At 40.7% G+C, this 26,649-nt stretch overlaps 1 protein-coding gene across 1 annotated transcript; it reads right to left on the bottom strand.

Annotated features, from left to right (window-relative positions):
• Positions 1-656: 656 nt before the first annotated feature.
• Positions 657-25,930, bottom strand: C7 (complement C7). Its single transcript, XM_054810277.1, has 18 exons — positions 25,227-25,930; positions 24,889-24,944; positions 24,069-24,144; positions 22,983-23,124; positions 22,030-22,171; positions 21,056-21,194; positions 20,290-20,424; positions 18,842-19,085; positions 18,052-18,165; positions 17,462-17,628; positions 15,443-15,671; positions 14,672-14,843; positions 14,224-14,311; positions 12,745-12,877; positions 11,546-11,737; positions 9,037-9,133; positions 3,954-4,138; positions 657-2,033 (listed from the first exon to the last, which is right to left on the bottom strand). The coding sequence occupies exons 1-18, from the start codon at positions 25,230-25,232 to the stop codon at positions 1,846-1,848; spliced, it is 2,505 nt and encodes an 834-aa protein (XP_054666252.1). The 5' UTR covers positions 25,233-25,930; the 3' UTR covers positions 657-1,845.
• Between the last annotated feature and the right edge of the window lie 719 nt (positions 25,931-26,649).

Raw genomic sequence — 26,649 nt, 5'->3', positions numbered from 1 at the left:
GAGATGATTATCAGGCAACCTTATTGTTTGTTTGAACTGTTTCTTAAGCAGGAATTCTCAACATTTCTTGAGGCCCTATGCTGGTTTTTTACATTTCCCTATGTTTGAAGACATGAATCACCAACTCACTGTTATTTCTGTGCTATCTATCAGGAGGTTTCCAGGTGATTTTCTCTTGCCTCCAGCAGCTATGGAAGTTATTGCTACCCAAGGGGCTCATGGTCCAATCACATGTTGTGCCAATTGCCCCAAGAAAAAGGCTAGAAATTGTGGACAAGAAAGTTGGGAGTAACCAAGGGACAAACATGGTCTCCATGCTACTCCTGAGCAAATAATACAGAGCAAATAACTGATTAAATTAATTTGGCTTTTATTCTACTTGTTTTCATCTATAAGCTATTCACAAAAGTTTATGATTTGCACAAAACCCAAAAAAGTACCATTAAGTTTCAGACAGCATAAAGGCCAGGAGGTCCTTTCAGTTAGTGCGGTGGCAACCTTGCCCTCCAACATATCTGCCCCCAGGAGAGGGAGTGTCCAAGGGGAAGCATGCCGCATTATCCTCATTGCCAGCACCACGGAAAGCAAAGCTTTTCCAGCTGAGGGCAGGGTTTATGTGAGGAAGCTACAGGTACAAATATGACAACCAAGAGAGATGTTTTATCTGGTAGATATTTATTGATCATAAGAAATAAAATCTGTTGCTTAAAAAGCATACAGGCTTCCTGCTGATATTGCTGCACTTGCTTGATCACATCCTTGCTATCCAGCCCTTTGTCCTTGTTTGCAGCTCAGAATAGTCAGAAGGGATCAGACTGACAGGATGGGTACCTGAATGGACTTGCAAGGTACACCACATGTGAGCAAACATGTCACTGTCTGACTAACCTAGACAGCATGCTTAGCTGTGTAAGAAAAGAGTGTAAGAGACTTATTTTATTCAGGAACAGTCTTAGGAGACTGTCCAAAGTTATCTCCAGGGGGGCTGCATGCAGAGCGTCTCCATTTCTGTGAAGATACGCTTTCCCTAATAGCTGCCTTTGAGAAAGTTCTGCTGTGGTGGAAGGCCTCTATGTGCAACGGTCTGTAAGCAAACTGGTCTTGGCGCAAACATAAATGCATGTGACATGCAACTGAGTTACCTGTGATTACAAATGTGGCTCATGATGATAGTTATGACAATGTAAAATGGCAATTATTCATGAAGGGATTCTGTGTACAAGAAGCTGCAAGCATAGAAGTCTTCTCATTACTCTAAGCTGGCTTTACTATTAATGCACATTGTTTTGACCTTTAAGAGCTTCAGGGTCAACAACAGGTTCTATGCTGTGCAGTATGTATACTGTTCGCTCAACTGAATAAGGCACAGTAGGAAGAAGCTACTTTGTTAAAAGAGAAGAATCATATCTCTTACTCTGTAAAGCCCATTCTTTTTTTTTTTTAATCTAAATCTACTCCGTGCATACATATGCTCATGTGGCTTTAAGAAAAATATATTTACAATGTCAGACACTGTAATCCATCACTATAAATGCTACTTTGGCATTGCACTTCAGCAATATTTTTTAATTCTGCTGGAAATGTGAAGTAAACTTGCCAGTGCTAAGTCTGGGGCCGAAGCAAGAGCCCTGTCACGAGCAGTGGAATGAGTGCAGCTCTGCCAGCAAAGAGCCGGAGGGCCTGATTCAGAGCCGACCAGAGCTGATGCACACAGTCTCGTCAGCTGCAGTGGACTTCACAGCAGAGCTTGCATTTGGTAGAGCAATGTTCAAAGTATGTCCTGCCCAAGAGTTGACACATTTTGACATATCCCATGGCAATGAGCAAAATGAACCGTAACATATCTTATTTGCTCTGTACGTTGCAGGGTCTTATGCTGACAAGGGTGACAGTCTCCCCCCGGCATTTGAGCTGCCCAGCCTCGCACTCGGTCATGGTCCGACGGACAGCAGAGGCACTCACTTCAGCGCAGATCTGTATGCCTCCCTCCTCGCACGACCCATCCTCATCACAGACACAGCTGTTGGATTGCGCTAAGCAAAAGCACAGAGGAGAAACACTCAGGATGGCATCTGACTCAACGAAAAACAGACTAAAATGTTTCCAGCAAAACTGTAGGATTGACAGCAATTTTCTGGAGGGTGGTCAGTACAGGAGAGACATGTACCTGTTGGAATGGCTACAGAGGAGGGCCACAAAGATAATGAGAGGGCTGGGGCACCTCTCCTATGAGGACAGGCTGAGAGAGTTGGGGTTGTTCAGCCCGGAGAAGAGAAGGCTCCGGGGTGACCTTATTGCAGGCTTCCAGTACTTAAAGGGGGCCTACAAGAAAGCTGGGGACAGAATTTTGAGTAGAGCCTGTAGCGATAGGACAAGGGGTAATGGTTTTAAACTAAAAGAGTACATTCAGCGGAGAGATAAGGAAGACATTTTCTATTATGACGGCGGTGAAACACAGGAACAGGTTTCCCAGAGAGGTGGTAGATGCCCCATCCCTGGAAACATTCAAGGTTAGGTTGGACGAGGCTCTGAGCAACCTGATCTAGTTGAAGATGTCCCTGCTGATTGCAGGGTGGTTGGGCTGGATGACCTTTACAGGTCCCTTCCAACCCAAACCGTTCTATGATTCTATGATTCTTTTCCTAACCAGAAGTAACGTTAGCTAATTTTCAGTGGAAAAGCTGGAAGTGGAAATGAGTGGTGCACTGCTGGGGCTTACACTGTTCAGAGAGGCTGGTTGTGCTTGTGGGAAAAGCTTGCTCAAGGTGCCTGAGATATTGCTCTCAAAGACTTCTGTAATGGTACTGCTTGAACCAGTTTGTGTATCTACTGCTGCACAGTTCAGATAACATATGAGTTACTTGGACAGTAACAAACTGATTATGAAGACACTTTCAGATGGTATCTTTATTTACATACAGGCAGTTTCGCTAAGATCAAAGGATCTACTCCTACAAATGAATGTACATAGTTGTAGCAGTGACAACAGCTAAATAATCGGATAAGAAGAAGCTCCCATCTGAGATTTATTTTTCATAACTCTGTCTTTCTTTTGGTGTTGTATGTTTATTTTTTTTGCCTGTGTTTGTCTCTGCTGAAGCTCCAGCCAGTTTTGATTATCTTTTTTTTTTATTATTATTTTTGTCTGTTCAACCTTGTTAGACAAAACAGATGAACTCCTATCAAGTAATCTTTTTTATTTTCAAAATATGACAATAGCTGTGCCTCTGTTGCACTTCTAAAAACCTAATTTACTTCTTTATCTTCCCATTTTTGGCAACCCTCCATTAAATGCAATGTAGTGTAGGACACTCAGGGAAATTAGATCAGGAAATCTGAAAACTTTCACTGAAGACAGATTGCAAAAGACTGGAACTATTTCCTCTGAGGGAAGAGACATTCACCTTTGATCATAATATGAGAAACTGGGGATAGGCAGTGAAGTACACACAAAAGTAAATGGCTTTCCTAGATAGTATAGAATAAGGCATTCGATTCCTTGCCACAAGATACTGCTGGGGAGACTGCTTGGCAAATTTCGGGAAAGGATTAGGTGTTCCTGTGGGCAGTAAGGACTACCACGTTTACTGTGTTAAGGAACTTAAACAGGTGGATACAGAGAAATAAGAGTAGGGCAAGGGTGTCACCCAAAACTTACAGAGGACCAATGGGGTAACCCACTTAACAGGGACTAGGAATAAGCTTTCCCTGTAGATAGTGCATTTTGTTACGATACCCTGTGCAGTTTTCTTTTCCATGGTTGGAGCTTCCTGCCATGTTTGGACACCAAACACTGGACTGATGGTTTGAACCAGCTTAGCAGTGCTTGGTGCTTCTGAGACAGACTGGAGATACCATACCATGACAGACCTACAGCTAATGTGTAAACTGGGGATAAAGATTTCAATTTAGTCTTACAAACAATTTTGCTTAAATTATGAAGAATTTCTTACCATCACATTTTTCCCACGAACGGCATGATCCACATGATATTTCGGTTGCTTGAGGTATTTTGCAGTTTTCTGCATTAGTAAGAGAATATTTCCTGCCCATGCACTCCAAGGCATGCATCTTGCAAACAGTTAAAGGTGTGTTTCTCTTGGTTCTTTGATCTGTAGCACAGGTGTCCAGGGAAGGACTGAAGACAAAAGCAGAGATCTCGCTATTTAAATGTGCTTTATCTTGGTACCTCTTAAAAAGAGCTGAGGGAATGGAAAACATTCAGGGTCTGGTTCCATTTTCTCCATTCATTGAGGTACATCCTAAGAGAGTAGCAAGGGAACTCAAGACATAAACATGAATAATTCAGACTCCATCCTCTTCCACAGGATGCTGCACCTCAGCAGAGCCAGGATCTGTTCCCTCTGAAGGACAGGGGTATTACTGGGTATTTCCCATTGACCTCAGTAGCAGTGAGACTGCGATGTTAGTTAAAAAGAGTTCAGACTTCAGCTATTCTGTAATACATTACACATACATGCATCTAAGTGCATACACAGAAAACATTTCTTATACACATATATTAAAATATTTTATAAGTATTTCTTAATTATAAGAGATGAGAATATACTTAAAGACCTTTCTTCTGCTGTCCTTAAAAGCCTCAGCTTTTACCAAATAAAATGTTATGATCCAACATCAAAGACCAAAGATATTTCTGGAAATGTGCATACATCTCCACAGAAATTTTATTTAAAATCTGCTCTATTTATCCAGGGAATTTGCTTGTTTATTTCTTGAAATTTGGATACTGTTCTAACACCCACAAAAATTGGTTTGTAAAAGTGGTAATAACAATTCTTGGACAACCTTAACCAGTGTTTGCTTTGGGGACAATTCCAGGAAGTTGTTATCATTTGTGCTTCATGCTGTAAGCATAGGAGGAGAGGAAAAAGACCTTCCATTATTTCTGGATTTTAATCTCAACCCCCAAACTTCTCCACTTGTTCTCAATGCAATCAGTGGCATCTCTGTGAACAAAACAAATGCCTCTCCAGAGCAGGGCATGCTCTTGCTCTCCTGGCTGGACTTTACAGCCACAGGTAAGGTGTTGCACAGGGTATGAGAGAGCAGAGACCTGCCCCCAGGGGACGGAGAGCTTTGAAATAGGGCTCCAAAGGCTTATTTTCAGCACAGCTCCTCCTTTTGAGCTCCCACAGAAACTTTTAGTGTCTAATGAGTCAGTTCTCATTAGAAACTCAGCTAAAGAGGTGTTTGGTGGGGAGGAGAGGCCGATGAAGTACAGTCAAATGGCCCTAATGAGCTTCACAGGGCTACCTGAAGGGAAGGGTAACACTACCTATGAAAGTGGATTGTCAGCGTACGGAAGAGGAATTTGGAAGAGGGAAGGTGTGGTAACAAAGTCCTGACCCAAACCTTGTTCCCTTGCTGGCCAAATGTTAAGGTAATTTTTCTTTTTTCCCCCTCGGAATTAGGAAGTGCTTTTTGGTAGATCTATAAATAAGACACTGAGTAGAAGTACCTGCTCAAAGCTTTGGGAATGGTTCTTTGAGAGTTGGTTTTGAAGCATCTTAAAAGAGAATGCTTTACAGAAAGTTTAAACTACCTGTAACATAGTGTACCTTTAAGATATTTAAAATTTGGGACATCAGCTGAGCCTGAAAACTTTGCTGTATCTACCTGCAACCAAATATGTCTTCAAAGATTATTACTTGTATTACATCTCCTACTTAAATTAGCATCCTCAGCTGCAGTGGGTCCCTTAACTGCTGTGCTCAGTCAAAATATCAGCTGCTAAATCTCTAGTAAAGTTTGTTGCCTAAATTTTCCTTAATGCTCTTCTGGTAACATAAAGAATGAAATTAACTGTCTTATTCTGAGGCACAACAAGAGGACAACCCAATGGATACGTAGCATCAAGCAGCTGATAAAGGAAGTCTTTACATTTGTCTGCATTCTATTGTTTGCTTGTCCGGCTGCACAGCCAATGAGTTAGTGGTGCATTGATTTATAATGTGAAAATTATCTTTACAGACAGAGGTATAAGAAAAACTTCATCTTTAAATATCATCTTAAATTTGGATGAACAAAGTGTGATCCAGGGAAAGCATTTAATCTATAATTAAGTTGTTTATTATGTTAAAAATTTTTCAAAGACCTTCTTTATTTGCATCTCAATATCTGAGTCTTAAGGTCAAAAACTTGTATACAAGACAGCTTAATTTAGCTGAAAATATTAAGGCTAGACATAAGTGCACTAATCTGTCTGCTTTGCACCATTTTAGCAACACCCAAAAGAAGGGAGGGAGGCTGATTCATCCAGCTGCTGAAGGTTGAACCCAGGGAGTTCATGGTCCGTGCTGCCAGTCTCTAGCTACAGTATAATCCCTCAAGCTGCCTTGAGAGGGCTTCACATATTTGCTATGGCTGGGTCAGCTGGGAGAAAGCCAGTGGAAATCAACATGTTCAGATGCGTAAGAAAAAGGATGGAGAATCTGTGCTCATAAGAGAAATTAATAATTTGCACTCATTGCTGAGAAAGGATGTTACAGGGCTGGAAGTATCACAGCAGTGCAATAAAAATCATTAGACGCAAGGAAAAATCCTTATGTAAAGGATGTGAAAAATTCGATACCTTTTACCTGAAAAAGAAGGTATTGGGTAAGAACAAACTTTAACTGAGGCACATATTGTGAGAAATTTAAGTCAGTGGATAGATACCTTCTCTCCCTTTCACCAACAATGAGAAGCAGGCAACTTTAGGTGAAACTAAAAAGTGAAAAATTCAGCGTGCTGGAAACTATTTTAACTTCTTAAACTTATATTAAAGACCATAAGTTTTAATATAACACAGGCCAAGAACTCTTAGGAGAGAGATAGACGTTACACAAATAAATGTGGGGGAAAAAGAGGGGATGGTAGTTAAAAATTATTAAATCTCATGTTTCACTTTGGAGATAGTATTTAGCTACTGGAGGCTGAGGTTACATCTGTATTAATACACTAACTGTGCTCTGACCCCTTCCTTGCCCTAGGGACAATTCATGCAGAATAGTGTCCATACTGTTAAAGTCTCTCCCCCAAAAGATGAGGACCACATCAGCCTGCTTGCTAGGAATGGTCCCTCGCCCTAGTAGCTCCTGTGCTGTGCCTGGGAATTATCTGGGAGTTGGCCCTTGCCAAAGGTCTGCCAGGAGCGGCTTTAGCAATTTAGCAGCTCTGGTGCCCAGTATCATTCCCTGGTTCTAACTGACGAGGGTAGACGTAGCCTAAGGCACCACGTCATGAAGGACAAATTACTCCTCACCAGCCTGTTTTGGGGTTCCTGTGCTGTCCCTGAAAGTCTCTGTTGCTAGCCTCTCGGAAACTGAAAGGATGTAGGATGTGTCTGAAACCACAGTGTTCCTGAATTCCCACATGAACTCTTGTTCCCAGGTCTCTTCCAAGCAGAAGTTGCTGCTGAAAGTCACTGCCACAGCAAAGCGAGCCAAGGTACTTCTGATCTCTGAGGAAGGACCAAGATCTGCTTACATGCCTTACTCCTACAGCCTTAACGGGCTGGCAGATTAGTCTGCTTTGACAGCTGATGATTTATCCTTCTATTATTAGATGTGTTATTTCAAGACAGAGTGAAAAGATGGCATCAGGTAACAGAAATGACTGTTATCTATCTTCCTGCCAGTTTGAACATAATTATAAAAAATAGAAACAGGCAAGTAGTAGATTAATTATAACTGAAGCATGAATGCATAACTGAATGTAATTCAGTTAACTTCCAAGGTTATTTTGGCTCTGCCCGAGGCCTTCCCTAGCTTTGTGGACTTCTCTTATCTTCTAACCTCAACACACCCATGAACCAGAAGAGGTGTTGTTCCCTCACTTTAATGAGTGTTGAGACAAAAAGAGTAGAACCCGGTCATTTAAAATGTTAAGGTGTTTAAGGATAGGAGTAGAGTCTTAGGAGAGTTGTTATAAACCTGACACCTCCGCATGCAAGACGATGGCCTCAGATCCTAGGGAAGTGCCCAGTGGAACTACAAAACCTGAACTAAGCTCACCCATTTTAATTATGAGATGTTCAAAGTGTGCTAATTTTGGCTTAGAACCAGAGTCACCACGCAGGGTACTCTTGAACTATGTGGTTGATGGAAAGTACCAGTTCTCCACTGAGAAGTTCTGCTACCTTGAAATCACTTGAGATGACTTCAAAATTTCTTCCTCCTCCTACACAAGGGTAGGAGAAGTTTAGCCTGTTATCCTAGAGTTTCCAAACTGCTTGGCTCCTGCTGTGACATAAACCTGGCCAGATTTCACATCCAGAGATCACACCCACTGTGATGACATTATAGGAGACTTCATCCAGTCTATGAAAACCAGCCCAGATGTTTGCGTGCTGAGGAATTTTAGCACATCTGGCCATTAATGCCAGGTGGTCTCAGGTGTCTTCTTGTTACTCCTCTGTTTTGGTTCTGTTACTTCCATGTTTAGCAAAGAACTCGGTTACTCATTTCCTCACATTTCTGCTGCATTGCTTATTGCAAAATAAAGACTTAGATCATACAGGAAACAATAAACTCTGGTCTGCAAGTCATGAGGTCAGGAAAGGTGATGTGACTGGTCTGTGCAAACTGCTGTGTAAATGGGAGATTAGATTATTGTGCCTTTCATAACTCTACAGTCTCTCAGCAGGGAAAAGAAATCTGTTTTATTTCACTAGCTTACTGCTTTGATGGTTTGTATCCCAAGGGCCTCTGTTCTAACTTTTCCTCAATCTTCTAAATCTTCAAAATATCATTTTATCTTTTCCCATCTATTTCACAGATCAAGTCGAGCTGAAATTATCCCTTCACCTTCTGTCATCCAACCAAATTCCATCACTGCTAAAACCCACTGACAGCTCTGACAAGGCAGGTAAGTGATGAACAGGACATTGATTGAGCTGTAAAGCAAACAAAGTACAATGCCTCGTTCTCATATGAGTAAAGGTTTATCATCTGTCATGGACTGAAAACTTAAGAAATTTAATTGGTCTTGAATAAAGTGAGAAAGTCATTGCCAAATTCAGCCTGAACTTACCCACACTCATAGGGCATCTTGCACACACATTGCGACTGATGCACTTTCTCCCATGGCTGACATTTAGGCTCTGTCACTTCTGGTTTCACACTGGGCACTGAAGTAGAAGAACACAGACAGTGCTATTAAGGGTCAAAAAAACAAGTATTGTTAAAGGTCTACTCTGAAATTATCCTATCAGCTGAGCTTAAAAGGCACTGAATTTTACAACCATGACATCAAGTCACATCCTGCATGTTCATTAGAAGTACCTACTGCATGGAAGGAATCAACACTATTAAAAAGATGATATACTTTGCAAAGTTACTGTTCAGTAATCTATCCACGGGTCATGAGTCAGATGGAAGGAGACAGGTACTATGTTCAAGCTTAAACATTCATCTCATTGCTGCAGCAGCTTTTTGTTTCTGCTAAAGCTAGCAGTGCTGAATCATAGCTGGCAACAGTTTTATCATTAGGTTTCAGAATTACTGGCTTCACTACTGAAACTAGAAAAGCTAAGGCTCTGACATCTGATGAAGAAATGTGAACTAGAGTAACTTTATGCACTGATGGTTATGAAAACTACAAGTTACATCCTTAGCCCTCAATCTGCACTAGCTTTAAAAATAAAAGCAATAATGATTTTTTTTTTTAATTTTCATGATTGTACTGTTCTTTGAGTGCTCAGTTATATTCCGAGCTTGAAAATGAAATAGGTCTTTGCTGAACATTACTCTGGAGATTTCTGTAGCAAGTAATGGCAAGACTTTCCTAAATGCATACAGACACACTTTCTGAGAAAGCTTTATCCTGATTTGTATTTTAGATTAGGTGTTTGTAGTTTTCTACTTTAACATGAAACTTTAATACCTCTGAACATTGTTGCCTTCAGAGAAAACAAAACAAACAAACAAATAAACAAACACCCCTGTCCATTATGGACTAAGACTTGCCAAGCAAAATAGACAGGTAGAAATTGCCAGAGAAGAAAAATAAAATAGTTGCAGTGCATTGCAATACAGACAGTAGGCATAGCTCTGTCTTCCTGCAGAGGGGAAATTTCCATCAAAAATCACTGCATTGTCTCTATCCCTGGGGCTGTTGGTTATATAGTTGACTGTTACTGACACTATTGCTGACTAAATACTCTCATCCAAATGTATGTGTGCTACTGTGTCTGTGTATATATATTTTTTACCCTTCTTATCTCACATTCCTTGTTTTTTTAACTGTTGTTCTAATTGTTATTCTGATCTAATTGTTGTCCCTTTTTTGGGTTTGGTTTGTGGGGTTTTTTTTCCATTTTTGTACTAATGTAATGCTCCCATACAGGCAGGCACAAGCTGTTTCTAAAGATGGAAGCATTTGAAACTGTTTCTAATTATTACTGGAATTTGAATACATGATGTAACAGAAAGCCGGATGAAAATCAGTCAGTAAGGCTAAGCCTAAGGAGTAATTGGCAACAGTACTTTAGCACTGGTAGTTTAGCAGCAGCGAGCTGTTTATATATGGCTATGTTATTCCTTCTGAAATCCTTACACTTTCTGTGCATGTGGATATGACACAGCAGCAGACGACTTACACTGGGAATCTCACAGGACCGTTGCCTTTTGAGGTCTAAGCCTGACTGTCACCTGCCTCTTCCCACAGGTCAGGCAACCTCAGGCAGCAGTGGCTGATAAGGAGAGGACAGACATGAAATGTAGGAGACAAGCCTAGTCTTCTACAGCAGTGGCTGATGTGACCCAAGGAAGGGTCTCCCCAGGGTTATCTGAACATCTGGGACCTCGGGTGAGGATGTGACTGGCCTGAAGCAGCAAGCTGCTTTGGATGTCTGTATGTTACTGACCAGCATTGTAGGAGTGCACAAGAGAGGGTCTTGTCTGCCTTCCACAGCTGAATAAGATGACCTAGAGATGCTGTATGCTCTAGCCCATTTCCCTCTCTGCCAGTGCCTGCCAATGTCAACTCAGAGCTTAAACAGCTGTTACCATGAACTTGAAGCAGCATTTTCCCATTGCTTCCAGTTCCTGGAGATTTACTCCATATCAGCTGTGTGTCTGTCAGATAAGCAAAGGAGTCATCTAGCCCTGTCCTTCTCTGCCATGAGAAGCTGTGGTGCACTGAACAGCTTCCAGGTAGAAAAAACATATCTCTAAGGTGTAGCTCACGTCATGGTGCTGTTACACAACATGGGTGGAAAGTGAAGTGTTCTTAGGTGGCAGAAGTGGCAGCATACATCCCAGGCAATCTCTTAAAATATGTGTTAGTGACAATACTTGATGGCAACAGGGGAGTGGGAAGCAAATAGACGGAAGGAAACCTCACAAGAAATGCCTTAAGGCATCTTGTTTGAACAGCCCACAGAAAACACACTCACATTTTCTGTTCTTCCTGCTGGTGATGTAAGTATGGCTTCTCTATCACTGTATCAGCTATAGCTGTCTATATCTTATCTACATCAGCCATAGCCTGTTCAGGAAAGAAACTTCTGCATTGCACTTGGAGGACTGCCATGGCTTACCTGGTCTCTTGCACTGAATAGTCTTCATGTCAGGAGACCACTTGAGACTGGGCTCACACAAAATGGAGCGTGCCCCTTCTAGGCGCATGTCATGTGGACAAGACAGAGTTATTCTCTCACCAATCTCATACACGGGTTTCCATGGCTCTCCTTGTAAACCCCCTTCCAGGACGGGCAGGAGACAAGAGGTTTCTAAGGATCGAAGCATTCAAGATAGACACAGTGAATCAGTGGATTGCAGAAAGCTGTCACATATTTTATCATCTTCTCTGAAATTCCTTAACAAATTGAATGGTAAGATAAGCTGATTTTCCTGTAGAAACATGAAAATCATGTAAGCACAGGATATTAGCTCATCACACCAGCCAAACTTGTGCAATACCAAGGACAGAGTGACAATATCTTTCTACTGCCTGCAGGTCCAGCCCTAGCTTGAAGAAGGCTTCTCTGTTCTTACGACCCATGCTTCTGTTGAGGGTTCATATTGGAGACTAATAGCCTAGTAGGGAGAGGATGGGAGAACCCTGGGAGACCATGTACTGATACACAAAGTGATGGCATTTAAACAGCGTGGACTAGCATTTGTTGAGCAGTCAGACCTGGCTGGAATGAGGGAAGGATGATGTTAAACTACAGGTCTGAAAATTCTCAAGTCTATCTGATCACAATCAAAGTTCACTCACAAATAAAATGGATGGGGAGAAAAAAAAAAAAAGAAACCCTCATGTTTACTGACTGGGTTAGAGGAAAAAGTGAAGTAGGGAGACCATTCAAGATGTAAAGTGATCCTCAGAGTTGTATTCTTATAACAAGGAGGTTATTTGAGAACTTCGTGGTTGCCCAGTGCTGCCCACTGGACCTTTTCCTCAGTTTGCTTTAGACATAGACTCATCCCCATAGTCCTTGGATATAGCCACAGGACTGAATTAAGCAACAAAGTTTGTTTCCACAGGAAGTAACTCCTGCACTGGAATTTAGTCTCCCTCACTTCCAGCCTTCCTTAAAGCCACATTTCTATTTCAGTATTACAATATCTAGATTCAAAATCAAAGTTGATTTAGACTTGATTATGTCTAGGGAACTGGGAAATGCAGGGGTGTCTTCTTCCACTGTTGTTGTTGGAAAGCAGGCATTCAGAGATGTTTCACTGGAATTCAGGAATGGAGTTTTATTTCAAAACAAGAATTGGTTAGACATACCCTGGCAATATCTGTCTCCAACTTGCCACTGTAAATTACTGCCACACTTAGCAACAGAATCACCAACAAGAGAATATCCATGTCTGCAAGCATAAACAATGCTTTTCCCAACAGGGTATGAGTTTTCAGCATTCTGAAAGAAAAAGAACAAGCAAAATTTTGGATATACAATCTAAGAACCACCAGCAGGGTTGAACTCCCTTTAATTCTGGGATGCAGTAGCTGAGGACAGTGGGAATTATTAATGTCACTCTACAATGATGAGAGTGTCCAGAAAATTGGGGGCAACTTTGGTCATCAATAGTCAGTAAATGTGATCAAAATGGAGACAATGCTGCAAATAGGTTTGTAAAATACAGAATATTGGGGCTATCTTAACTTAACAGAAGGAGAGTTAGAGTTGAAGGTAGCCTATGACAGGGGTTTGGCAGTGGTAGGTCAGTGATGGAACAGCGCTCCGTGCCAGTGTGCAAACTGACCGCAAAAATTAGAGAGGGAACATAAGGTTTTGATCAGCCTTCTGGGGGAATCAGTCGAGAGCATATGGCTTTGCTAATTCTTAGGATGGCATGTCATCAGCTTGATAAAGGTTAATGTGATATGGTCACTCAGAAGAGCTGGATCTGAAGACACAGGTCTTTTCTCATTTCATATCCCACTCTTTTCTAAGGAGAAATTTTTTGAAAAATTGAGACTACTCCACAAATTGCACAAAATTTAGTTTATCAACCAAAAATATCAATATGGGAGACAAATATTGATTACCAAAAAAAAGAGGGAGCACAAAATTTTGGATCTTTCCTCAGGTTGCAGTTGTGTGGGGGCAACTAACGGATTTTGAAATAATTCTTTTATCTATTTATTGAGCAAAAAGACTCTAGACAGCCTTGTAACATGGAGAAGGCATAATCCGTTCTTCCAAGGGAGGAATTTAGTCTCCCTTGTTAAAGAGGCCCGAGTTACAGTCAGCCAAATACCTTGCCAGATCATAGTTTCACCAAGGAACAAGCGCAATGGTGAGTTACAGGGTGTAGAGTGAAGATTTCTAAAATCTGTTTGTAATTTTGCTATGGACTTACTGGATGACCTTGGACAGTTTACTTTCTGTGCTATTTTTTCTCTAGTTTCCTGTGCTTTAATATGTAATCCATGTGGCACAGAAGATTTTTGATATGTTTATAGGGTAAAGGACAAGTAGATTACTTTTCTCTGTAGGTACTGCGGTCCAGAAAAGCGAAGGTTTTGTTCTGGTTTCGGAGGTGGGGCTTTTTTGGTTTTCTTTTATTTTTAGCAAGAATTCTTGGCTTATGTAATGTAAACTTCAGCCAGGTAGAAATGCTGAGAGAGCTGCTATACAGTGGCTCTGATACTAAGCTTACCAAGATAAATACAAATTTGCAAGTGAGTATCTGTATTAACTGTAATAGAGACACTACAGGTAGGGATAGGACAGATAATACAGTACCAGAAATAACTTACTTGAACAAATCCGTTTTCCAAGAGAGGAGGAGGTGAACAGAATTCTGTGGGGGTTAGGGATAAATCAAAACAGTGTGGTTCAATCAAGCTATGAAGCAAACAAAAGTATGATTTAGTTTGAATTTAGTCTCCCTTCCTTTCAAAATTCTACACTTCTCAGTCAAGCCCATTTTCATCACAATTTACATCACAATTATACTTAAATCAGTAACTGCCAGGCTATCTGAAAGACTGCTAAATAGAATGGTGTCAAGTTTACTGGCTTTTACCCTATTTTCTAGTCTTACCTTGTAACAGATTCACAGCTTCTGAATTTCATTCTGTTTCAATTTAAATATGAAAGTTCAGTAAGTGACCTTTTCCCTGAATTTAATAGCATATGCACCCTTCTGAAATAAATTTTTAGATCTTCCTGTAATTATGCTCCAAATGTTTCTTTTTTACTTACCGAAAATGCTGCAACTCTTCATCTTCACATGGTCTGCTTTCATGCTGCTCTCCTATGCACGCCTTCCCTCCGCCACGTGGCGAGGGGTTGTTGCAGGTTCTGCTCCTTGATTTCCTTCCCCCTGAGCAAGGACTCCAGGAAGACCAGCAGCTCCAGTGTCCATCAACCACACCTATGTAACATTTGGGAATATTTCACATTAAACCACCTTGGAGGTTTGTTGTCCTTTAAGGAAAAAAAAAAAAGGGAAAAAAAAAAAAAGCATGTGCTGTTCAAACCTACTGATGATCTAAACTGTGACCTCACAAAGAATTCCAGATTGCCATGATCTTATCTTACCCAAACTCATCTTTTACATAAATATAATTTCACGGAGTCTGTAAATTAGCTATTTTTATATTCTCTTACACTCTGATATCAGATGTGAATAATTAAAAAAAATAAAGAGCAAAATTTTAAATTTTTGATATTAATTTAGTATCTATACTTACTTATTGATAGAAGGTTACATTTTGAGTGGTTAGTATTGTCCACTGCATTTACCAAGAATAATAAAAACAATTCTCTGTTAAGGACTGATTGGACATGTTAAGCAAAGACTCGGGTTCAGCATGACACTACCCCATGCTATATGTCTGCAGAGATATCTGACCCAAGGAGCCACCGCACATCAGCCACTCGCTCAGGTTCTGCAGTGGGACAAACAGACCCTGGAAGCAGGAGAGCACACTTTGCGCCTTCTAAACTCTCACAAGTTTAAAGAGTGCTGACCTGACTGATCTTGCACGAGAGCTCCCAGCTCACAAGCTGCTCCAAAGGTGTAAGGCTTGCAGTAACACACGCACTGAGTTCCTTCCACGGCCGCCTCACCACCATTCTGGCAAGGCTGACATTTGCAGGCATCATTTTCAGCCATATATTCTTCGATGGCTTGTTTTAGGTAATGCTTTTTGACTGAGGAGCAGGGCACTTCCTTTACCAGCTCATACAATGGTGTTAGCTATACACAGTAGAGAAGCATTTATATTAAATAATTATAGCTGGGATGTAAAGGTTTATGAGCACATTTTGTCATGTAAAATAATTTGTGATGTATGCTCCTGCACATGAGAGTTGATAGATGCTCTAATTTCCTAGCTAGCAAGCTAAAATCTTATTGTAGCATTTAATATTAGCCTTTTTCTGAAAAGTCATCTCTGCTTAACAGCATGCCTTAAAGCTAGTGGTAGATTACGATGACGATACTAAACTGGGAGCAGTGGCTGACACACCAGAAGGCTGCGCTGCCATTCAGCAAGATCTCGACAGGCTGGAGAGTTGAGCAGAAAAGAATCTAATGAAGTTCAACAAGGGCAAGTGTAGGGTCCTGCACCTAGGGAGGAATAACTCCATTCACCAGTACAGGTTAGGGGCTGGCCTGCTGGGAAGCAGCACTGCAGAGAAGGACCTGGGAGTTCTGGAGGACAACAAGCTCTCCATGAGCCAGCAATGTGCCCTCATGGCCAAGAAGGCCAATGGTATCCTGGGGGACATTAAGAAGAGCGTGGCCAGCAGGTCAAGGGAGGTTATCCTCCCCCTCTACTCTGCCCTGGTGAGGCCACATCTGGAGTACAGTGTCCAGTTCTGGGCTCCCCAGTTCAAGACAGACAGGGAACTACTGGATAGAGTCCAGCGGAGGGCTACAAGGATGATGAGGGGACTGGAGCATCTCTCATATGAGGAAAGGCTGAGAGAGCTGGGGCTGTTTAGTCTGGAGAAGACAAGACTGAGAGGGGATCTGATCAATGCTTACAAATATCTAAAGGGTGGGTGTCCAGAGGAAGGGGCCAGACTCTTTCCAGTGGTGCCCGGTGACAGGACAAGGGGCAATGGGCACAAACTGGAACACAGGAAGTTCCATCTGAACATGAGGAAAAACTTCTTCACTTTGAGGGTGACCGAGCACTGGGACAGGCTGCCCAGAGAGGTTGTGGAGTCTCCTTCTCTGGAGATATTCAAAACCTGCCTGGACGTGATCCTGTGCAACCTGTTCTAGGTGATCCTGCTCTAGCAGGGGGTTGGACTAGATGATCTCCAGTAATCCAAATTCTCACCCAGGTTTCCCAGTCTAAAAAGCTGGACATTTAAACAACCCATTATGGTATTGCACTGAGCAGTGATTGAAGGTAACAATAAGCGAAAACATTTTGCATTTCTATTGCCTATCTTATGATATCCTCTGCTTTTACATTTAATTGAAAACTTTCTGACAGAAATCTTTTGGGTGCATACCATTCTTCAGTATGTGGGCAGTTCCCAAAAGGGACTTTGACAAGGTAGCAGTGAATATGGTCCTGCCCAATTTAGAAATACCTGGCTTCCAGAATCTCCAGTTATGCCAGACTTATGGACGCAGGGAGAAGGAAGAGGGATAAAAGGGATACACAGAAGTTGACAAGCTAAGTGGAAGCCACACAGACCTGCCAATATGCATTTCAGGAAAGGGGCTATCTAAAATTCAGGCTTTCTCCAATGCTAGCATCATCCTCTCTTTTCAGGCAGAACTTCACTAAAATTACTGTACGCTTGTAAGATTGTAGGTATTTACCTGCCAAAGGACCTAGATTTGTGATGTAGCTGATCACGTTAGCATCATGGAATTTGCTTCCTCTGTATTTTTTTTTTTTCAAAGTGACCTGAAAACAAAATGATTGCAGACTACAGCCTGATTAACCACCAGCTATAGCTTAATCATTTCTCCCTTTGAGGTGATCCCATCTGCTCATCTCTGCTTCAGGAAAATAGCCTTACCTTTTGTTTAATTACTCTGGGATAGTCTGTCACTGATCTGGCCCAAAAGGAGTATCTCTGACTGTTCCCAGCAGGATTATTCAGCTCAAGATAACTAAGGCCAGCAACAGCACCTGGGCTTCCTCCTTCTATGTAGGGGTCTCCTTTAATCTTATTACCACTTCTTCCTGTAAATTCAGGATGGGAAATACAGAAAATTACCAGCATTGCTATATTTACAAATGGAAATAGAAATAATACATGCAAAATCTATACTAGTAAGCAGTGAAAGGACTCGTCAGTGCAGATCAACCACCTGTGCCTGGATCAAGACTTCCAACATGGATAATATATAAGAAGTATCTGGTTTTGCAGGTGTCTTGGCAGCCCTGACTTAGGGTGTCCAGAAAAGTACTAGTTACTGGGAAAGCATTAGCAATGCTTGATGGGTGTTGGAGAGGCTTTTAAACTAGGTACTTAGTGTCTGGGTTCAGCGTGTTAAGATAGAGTTCAACAAAGCTATCAACACCTGCTCCTCATTTTGACAGCTATTTAGGAGGAGATGAAAGCTGGAGACATGACAATGGTACGAGTCACTGTTGAACGTTTACCTGAAGAGGTCTGTAGTAGTTCATCCAGTTTGGAGCACTTTACTTTCTTCTTTTTCACAATGAATGCGTTCCAGCCTGATGTGGTGCACTCGTACATGTCTGTTATGCTCATACCTGCAGATAATCGATCCATTAACAGTACTGTACACAGAGTAAGCGTTGGATTAATTTCCAAGTTTCCCATTGACTTGAGATGTGTTTTAGAAAGAAAAGAACCATGAAGTATTACGCCTAAATTAGAAGGCAACTAACTAGCACATCCTGTGGGAAGGTCCACGTGTTGCTAAAGACTATGGATGGAGGCTGAGAGATGGGAGGTGTATCTGGGAAAAGTTTATCATTTCTTTCATCTCTTTTCTCAGCAGTCCCTAATCCTACAGCACTACTCTCCACTGAGTACCATCATATGTGTCACTCTGGTGTTTGCTCTGTTTGTAATTTATTCTGCTTTACACAGTTTTACTGAATCTTCATCTCCAAGTAACTTTTAAGTTTTATCATTTTTTGAGATTCAGATTGGCAGTAGAATTCAAGTTTAGCTTGATGAGGTCCCAAACCAACCATCAAGTCTTTGCTACCCTGAGCACTGCAGGTCATAGATGCAGATCTAGAACTAAATGTCGTGGTTTGAGCACTTTTTCTAATCCTCTTTATTTGTCCTGTGAAGAGAATGTAGTGACTAATAGAAGTCTCTTATTTGATTTTAGATATTAGCTGTGAGAACATGCAAAGAAATTTTTATTCTTGTTTATTCACTTTGTTTCTTATAACAAATACTTTAGTACTCTACCTTCCTCTTGCATTTTGTCAGTATCCATATAAAAAATAACTTTGTAATGTCCTCCTAGAGATCCAGAGTGTAAGAAATGAGTCCCAAAATGTTCGATAAGTCTTCGGTAGGCGTTGTACTCATAGACAACTGGAAGGTTGGCCAGTTCCTTCCAGAAGGGCTCCGCAAGAGTGAGAAAGTCTGGGCGGTTGTTAATAAACTGAGCAACTTCCACACTGTTCTCAACAACCATCAGCTGCTTACTCTGGGGGAAGGAAAAGACATCGGTCATGCTCCATGTCACTATCAGGGTGGTTCCTACTAGCCAGATGACATGCACGTTATGTTGGCTACTAACCACCAACTTTACAGAGCTGTTAGATTTGTCTAAGCAACTCTGTGAATGCAAAAAGAATATCCTGAAGTTAGGAAATATCTTTTGGACCTTCATTTATAATTGCTGTGTATTTATAATTGCTGTATAATTTTCTCCCATGTATCTGAAAGGTAACATAAGGACCAATAAGAAAGGACAATATCACTCTTCAAAGCTAATGATGGTTTCCAACACCATCAGCCTGGCAGTAGCAGGTTAGGAAGCCTTGTCTGAAAGCAAATCAGAAGCACTGGAGAGGTCATCTTTGCACCCTGTTTTGTCTGGAGGAGCCTTTCTTTGTAAGGGGCTCTAGCCATTTGAGGATGCTGCCTAATTATAAAATGCTATATGCCTATATAAGGATGGTCATCTCTGCCTCTCAAAGTTGCTTTTGACCTTTGTTATGCTAAGTCCCAACATACGTCATTGTTTGTGTGGTAAAATGAGCTTGTCCTCTGTCAGCTTGGGGGTCATAAAATACATAAATTTGTTACTTGGTTTTATTTGCTGTAAGATAGAGGTTATACTTCATAATTGAGAGTTACTCTCAAATTATTTATTTAATGCTGCTTTTTAAATAAGTCAAAGGCATAAGCACTGTGACCTCCTGGCTGTCTAAGGCAACAGATCTCTCTCAATGGAGTTCTACTATTGGAAAATGTATTATAAAAAAACCCTAGCTTTAATCACAGAATTATTTCATTTTTTTTTTTTGCTCGAAGATACTGACAGAGGTAATAGGGGGGAAAAAATGCAGTAAATCATTAGAAGAAAATGGAAAAGATTAATCGATTATGAGAAGAGGCTAATGTTTTTCTTCCTCAAATAGGGAGGAAAACAGCTAGTAAATAAATAAATAAATTACTAACAAAGAGGTAAAATGGAGAAAGTAAAACCAGCAGCCAACACCTCTTAATTGATAATCAAACCAATGATCTCTTTGTAAAAGTTTTATGGGATTTTTTCTGCCATGTACTTTGTGCCAAAATTATATGTATAAAATAATTATTTGCATCTCACTATAAAAGCACATGAAAAAAATGATGAAAATGCTTATGCAAAATACTAAGCCACAGTGACAACTTATACATACCTTTTGACTCTGTTGCAGAATTTTATTGTGTGAATAACTGTGTCCACTGTTTGATTTTTCATACCTCTCTGTGTGTTTCATATAAGACCAGCTGCTGTTGAAAAACTCATAACTGAAATCATTCTGAATTTTAACCTAGAAGATGAAAGATAGAATACTTCACAAAGATCTTCATGAAGGATGTTAAAAATGGTAACTTATAGAGTAGAGCAAGTCCTTCCTGATGCAAAAAATCCGATGTGTTTTTCAGGCTGAATCCATTTCAGAATTCATAAAAAAAATATTGAACACTATTGGAAAAGCATTACATATATATATTTATATATTTGTATATTAAATATCTACACTATGAAGTAAAGTACATTAAGGATTGCTCAGCATGCTTTTGATAAACATGAGACAACCCAAATCTCTGAGACAGTGACTTCAAACAAAGCATATCTCTGGAAGATCTCCACAAAGCACCCCAAAGCCTTGTGCACATAAGATTTCTTAGGGTGATTCAGGACACTACCTGTACTAAGGAGCCAGCTTTACATTCAGTCTAACTGTGACAGAATTAGAAATCACATCGCAGGGATCACAATTTTTTTCCTTCCATTTTAGCGAGACATGCACCAGTTTGTGTGTTTCAAAATAATAAGCAACTGCAGAGAGGGAACAGGTGTTGTTCAGCTGCGTTTAGGGAACCTTACCTGCCAAGACACCCTACATCATCCTCTTAGTTTTAATTATGACTCTAAAGCTGTGCTTAATGGAAACTTACCTGGAAAGTATAAGCAAGAACACTTTCGCTCAGCCTGTAGTATTCTCTCCCATCGCCACTAAAGACCTTTCTGCATTGTCCTCCAAAGCTTTTTGTATGAATGACTCTTCCCCTAGTCTCACCAGTAATGGCATCAAAGCTGTGAAAAGGAAAATATGAAAGATCATTAAGACAGAGAGGTAGCAAATTATTTTACAGGAGGTGAAGATTACACAGCTATTATAACTGAATGCTGTATCTGCAGATTAAGATCATGAACTGATTTACCCAAGAGAAGGGGATATCAACTGACAGACTTCTACACCAGCAGAACTGCAGTGTGCACAGCATTTTACAATATGGAAAGCAAAATATTGCTCTTGATTTGTCAACAAAAAATGAACACTTACCAATATATCTTGACATTAAGACATTCATATCTATCAAAACTGATTTTATTAACTTTTATTGTTCCAGCAATTAATGCAACACAGAAACAAGAGAACATCCATTCCAAAATGGTTTTGTATTATATATGAATTTTATCACATACCGAGTGACACAACTATGCTAGAGAAACTTAAGATAATTATTTTGCTAGGTCGCAGATGGGACATATAAACAGAAATCCATATGGATCCACAGTACTAAATGCAACAGCAATGAACAAAAAGAATGAGCATTGCTGGTTCATTTTTTCTATGTTGATGATTATGTGTTATTGGTTGACATTTCATTTCATTTCTTAAAAGATGTTTTTAAATAGCAGGAATGAAAGATAAAAAACTTTATTCTGTGCTTCAGGTCAAAGGGCTTGTACATTCTGGCTGCACTGAGCTACTGGCATGTTGGAGGCAGTTGTACCGAACAATTTTGCATATGGGACATTTTACCATAGGCACAGGAATTTTATCTGTAGAGCCAGAGGTTGTAAATACAACAAAAATGTAAATGCTTTTGGCATCAGTACTACTGAGCCTAACACAGAACGTTACCCTGTTCCTGTAAGTTCTGAATTCGGAGGTGTTTTATCAATATCACATACAGTTGTCTTCTCTTCACATCGATCTTCATCTGCACCATCTTCCTCACAATCCTGATCTCCATTGCACACAAGAGATCTGCTAATGCACTGACCTAAATCAGAACAAAAATGCAGGGGGAAGGGAGAAGTGTTTGTGCATTTGAAAATAAATCACCCAAAATCAAAGCAAAAGTCCCACTTATCTACTATATTAATTGGCTTGTTCACTCCCACGATGAACAGTCTGTGCCCAGGAGGGCTTGTGAAACAACAGTAAATGTAGTCATGAAGAAATAGTGCATAGTACACTTGAGGGAACCACAGTCATTCAAGGTTTATGATATATATTAATAAAACAATGGAGTTTTAGATTTATTTCCTCAGCTTTCATCCTTTGACCCTATCACTTGTGATTAATTGTGGTTATCTCACTGGTAGCACCAAAACACGTTTATCTTATTCCTCTGTGATAAATGTCTACCTACTGAAGTAATGTGCTTTTTTTGTGAAGGCAATGGAAGCTGCTTGGATACTGGCACTGTTTTAGGGAGCATTAGTTTCCATGACTGAAGTGATTTCCAAGATGTTTGGATATAGCCTAGAACACCTTTGAATAATCACATCTAAAGTAGTGTTCCTTAATTACCTTCTCATAATGAAAAACCTGTAGCAAATAAGTAAAGTAGAATGACTTAGAGAGGCTGCCAGGGCTACAGCATATTATCTGCAAAGCTTTGCAACACTACAGATGAAATTAAAAACATGCGTAGAACTCTGAAAAAAAGGAAACATCCTGCTAAATCAAATTTATCTGTAGGTCAGAAGTTCTGCAAAGACATTGCCCGTTTTGTAAATTTCAAAGCTAACAAGGTTATCCTCTTAACTTTATGACCAGAAAATGGTGAAAAAGATCTTGGATGGTACCTGAGAAACACCTGAACCGATCACCACAGCCATCCTCTGTTGGGCATCCCCTCGTGGGGGTGCATGGTCTTGTTTCAGAGGCATCACCAGAGCAGGGGTTTCCTCCATACTGGCCGTAAACTGCTACTGTCCGTCTACGAATCTGAATGCAAACCAAGGGAGATATTAGCAAACCCACATGCAAAGAAGGAAGAGTTTGCTAGTGTCAGGACAATCCTACCACTCTACTGCTGTAAGGAAATGAGACATTCACTACTTTTCTGAGAACAAACATGCTTGGTATTACTGCAGTATGGTAACAAATTCTCAAGTTAATAGAAAGACAGCTATTTTATCTATGAGGTCTTTAGACTGACGAGGCTTGGCTTGTTTGTTCAAAACTCTAATATGTAACTGAAACCAAGAGAAAGCTGCTGACACATTTCAGTTTGCTTTTACATTTTTAATAGGACCAATCATGCCTGATACGAATTTGCTAAAGCTCTTCAAAGTAAACAATGTCATTAAGGAAGATGATAAAATCTAACATCAAGTGGGCTACTTTTTGCTTCTAAAAAGAATAAGTACAGTCTCATGGCACATCTTTAATTTTGACTAATCCCTCCCTAATTAATGCAACATCAAAGTAAATGAGAAGGAAAATCAAAAGCAAGCGTCTTGCACATCAATAGAGTTGCACCGTAAAAATCACCAGCTTGTTTTCATTGAGCATAATACTTTGCAACCAAATTTTCTTTCCTTGAGATGTGACTCCAGTAATGCAAAATCAATGGAATCGGTACAAACAAGCATCAAGGGAGGAAAATCTCAGTTTACTGAACAGTTCAGTTGAGTTTTTTGGAACTATCACTAAAATAATGCACAAATTATTTTACAACATGAATATCATGATTTTGAAAGGGAACATAGAGGGTCAGGCTGGAGGATTTCCATTCCGAGTGCTTTGTCATTTGTCCTTCTCATTCCGCTGGGGCTTTTATCTGACACTTGATTTGGGGTTTTAAAGATATAGCATCTCCTTAATTACTGAGAAAAAAGCATATGTTTGTGAAGTCAAGAGTACAGAAAAAGTGTGTCTGTCTATACCTGTTGGTGAGTACAGCCATCACACTCAGACCAAGGGCCAAAAGAATTCCAGCGGCAATGGACTGGAGGAGAAGGGCTGCTCCAGTAGTATTTTTTGCATTTAAAAAAAAAAATAAAATAAAATAAAAAGAGGAAAATCATCAGGGATTTCCATCCATAACCATTAGTGCAAAACTCTCCTAAACAGCAAAACAATCCTTCAATAAAAATCAGGGGCATGATTAAGCTCCCTCTAAAACCATTGGGATTTGCTTGTCACGTGTAAGAATGAAATCAGTTTCTGCTTTCTGATCCATGAACAACAGAAGGAATTAGACACGTTCACCTAGCCTGAAGATCAGCAAGGACTTTGTGCAACCATATACCAGCTTCACACTGCAAAGCGGGGGGAGGCCAGATCACGTCCGGGGTCTGGCAGGGAGCTGGCAGGGGCTGCGTGTGCTGTGGCGTGCAGCAGACCTTCCCGTGGCATCTCTCAAACAGCCAGTTTGCCAATGGGAGGCACAGAGGGTGCAACCTGCCCCCAGGATCGGACCTGTGCCGTGTTTCGCAGGCGTGCGTTGCTGTGGCTCACACCACCACCGTGTGCTCCCTTCCTGGAGGGCGGCTGACTCCTCTGGGCAGAGGTCTGGGACACCGTAATGCCTCACTCTTGTCACCACCTATGGCAGTGGCAGCACTGACACCAAACAGTGTCTCCTCTCCCAGGAAATATATCTGAAGACCCCTTTAAGCCCTGCCCTATGTCACGCACCAGAAGTTGTCTGTTAAATTGTACATGCTTAGTCTTCAGCATGTAATTTACTAAAGAAATATTCACCTGGAAAAAATGGGAAAGAAGCCTGAAACTTCCAACAACAGAAAAATTCCCAGCACCTGAAAAAAGAGGAGCAAAAGCAAATTTATTTTCTTTTCTGCGTTTTCCACTAGCTCATGCAGCTGTTCCAACTTTCTGCAATCTTTACACTAGCCAGCTTAAGAAATAGTCACACTGATTTTCCTCAGCTTTGTTGTACAAGCTGTTGTTTTTTATTTTCTGCTTTCTTGCAATACTGCCCAATTACATTTTCAGCTAAGTATTTCTCCATATAAATTAATATTTCATTACACTTGCCATATTCACTTCATCAGTACGAATTAAGTAAGCAAGTGTCTTACCTTCATGTTAGATGAAATAATCAGATATCCAGCAATTACCAGGGAAAATGCACTTCCACTCAATTCAGCAGCCAAAGGAGTCAGTCAGTCTGTCTGCTACTGTACGTCTCTTCTCACTCTGCCTTGCTATTCTGTTTTTCTTTCCCTGAAAAGGCTGAATATTGCTGAGGAATTTTAATCTTAACCATCTAGTCCTCTCCAGGGACACAGCCTGCTTTGGGAGCTGCTCAGTGTTTTTAAGACATATAAATCAAGGCTTGGATGTACTGTCTGGGGCTGGCACAAAATTGTGAAGAGCGCTTACTGGAAGAACAATCATCTCTTCCTTATCTTCTCTCTGACAGTTTCTTTCCCCTGAACAAGATTTTTCAGAGATCCCAGGCCAGTCCTTGTGTCAAACACACTAGAGCAGAGCTGAGTCTCCAGCTTCAGCAGGAAGAGCTGATCCAGAATTAATCTCACGTTGCCAAGGTTTAATTTTGATGATGACTCTCCAGTCTTCACTTCTGCAGTTGTGCTGATTTTTTTGTATCAGTTCTCACACTGAAAATCAGCTTATGGATCTGAACGCAAGTTTTGGCCAATTCTGGCATGGTCCTGCCTGTGAAAGACTTCCTAATATTGTGCACAGGCCCTAGTTTCGATGACACATCAATAGCTGGCTGTTTTGTGGGGATGCTCTTACAGAAGTAAGAGCACTTCACTTTCCCTTTCCTCACCCTGCCATGTCCTCTTATTTTTTCTTTTGACTTTGTTCACTTTCCAGAGCTGATCCATTCCAGTAACACCAAGAAAATGCTACTGCTGGGGAAATTTCCATTACTTTATCCTAGTGGAGCCTGGATGAAGCCCTCATGGAAAAGCAGGTCCCCTGTCTGAAAACTCTTCACACACCACATCACAGCTTCTCTATCTATTTTGAGCACAGTCCTCTGAAAACCACATGCTTCGTGTCACAGAATCACTATATGGTGACTGTTAAACCCTGCACTCTGTCGGCATGGTCTGCTTCCCTTCAGAAGATGCCTGGACTGTGGGTCACATTATTCCATCCATATGAGGGATGCTTATGTCCACTGCTCAGAAGTCACAACCCCAGAGCCAATTTAGCTAAGCCAGAGCCTTTCAGACTTTTCAGGTTTAGTAACTATGAAGCTCTTTGGTAATGTAATTCTTGCTCTTTCATCACTTCTGTACATGTTGTACTGCTTTTGATCAAAATCCTCATGCTCCTATTAAGTTTTATGACTGATTTGTGCAATATCATCAATAGTCATTTGGTTATGGAAGAAATGATTAAAACTGAGTTAAGCCCTTTAAAATCTGGCCCAGAATATGGGAACACTGAAGAATATTTTATTTCTCCAAACATATATCCTGATCTTGCAGTTAGCTGTTTTAATGGCTTAGATAGCTATTTCGC

The sequence above is a fragment of the Grus americana genome, chromosome Z (assembly GCF_028858705.1).
Source record: "Grus americana isolate bGruAme1 chromosome Z, bGruAme1.mat, whole genome shotgun sequence".
Taxonomy (NCBI): Eukaryota; Metazoa; Chordata; class Aves; order Gruiformes; family Gruidae; genus Grus; species Grus americana.
Note: the sequence above shows the minus strand (reverse complement) of the source record. Positions and strands in the feature narration are given on the sequence as shown.

Coding starts and splice junctions, on each gene's coding strand:
- C7 (XM_054810277.1), bottom strand. Junction 24,145..24,888: donor TTCTTTCCCATTTTTTCCAG/GTGAATATTTCT, acceptor CTACTGGAGCAG/CCCTTCTCCTCCAGTCCATT. Junction 17,629..18,051: donor ACTACTACAGACCTCTTCAG/GTAAACGTTCAA, acceptor CTGAATTTACAG/GAAGAAGTGGTAATAAGATT.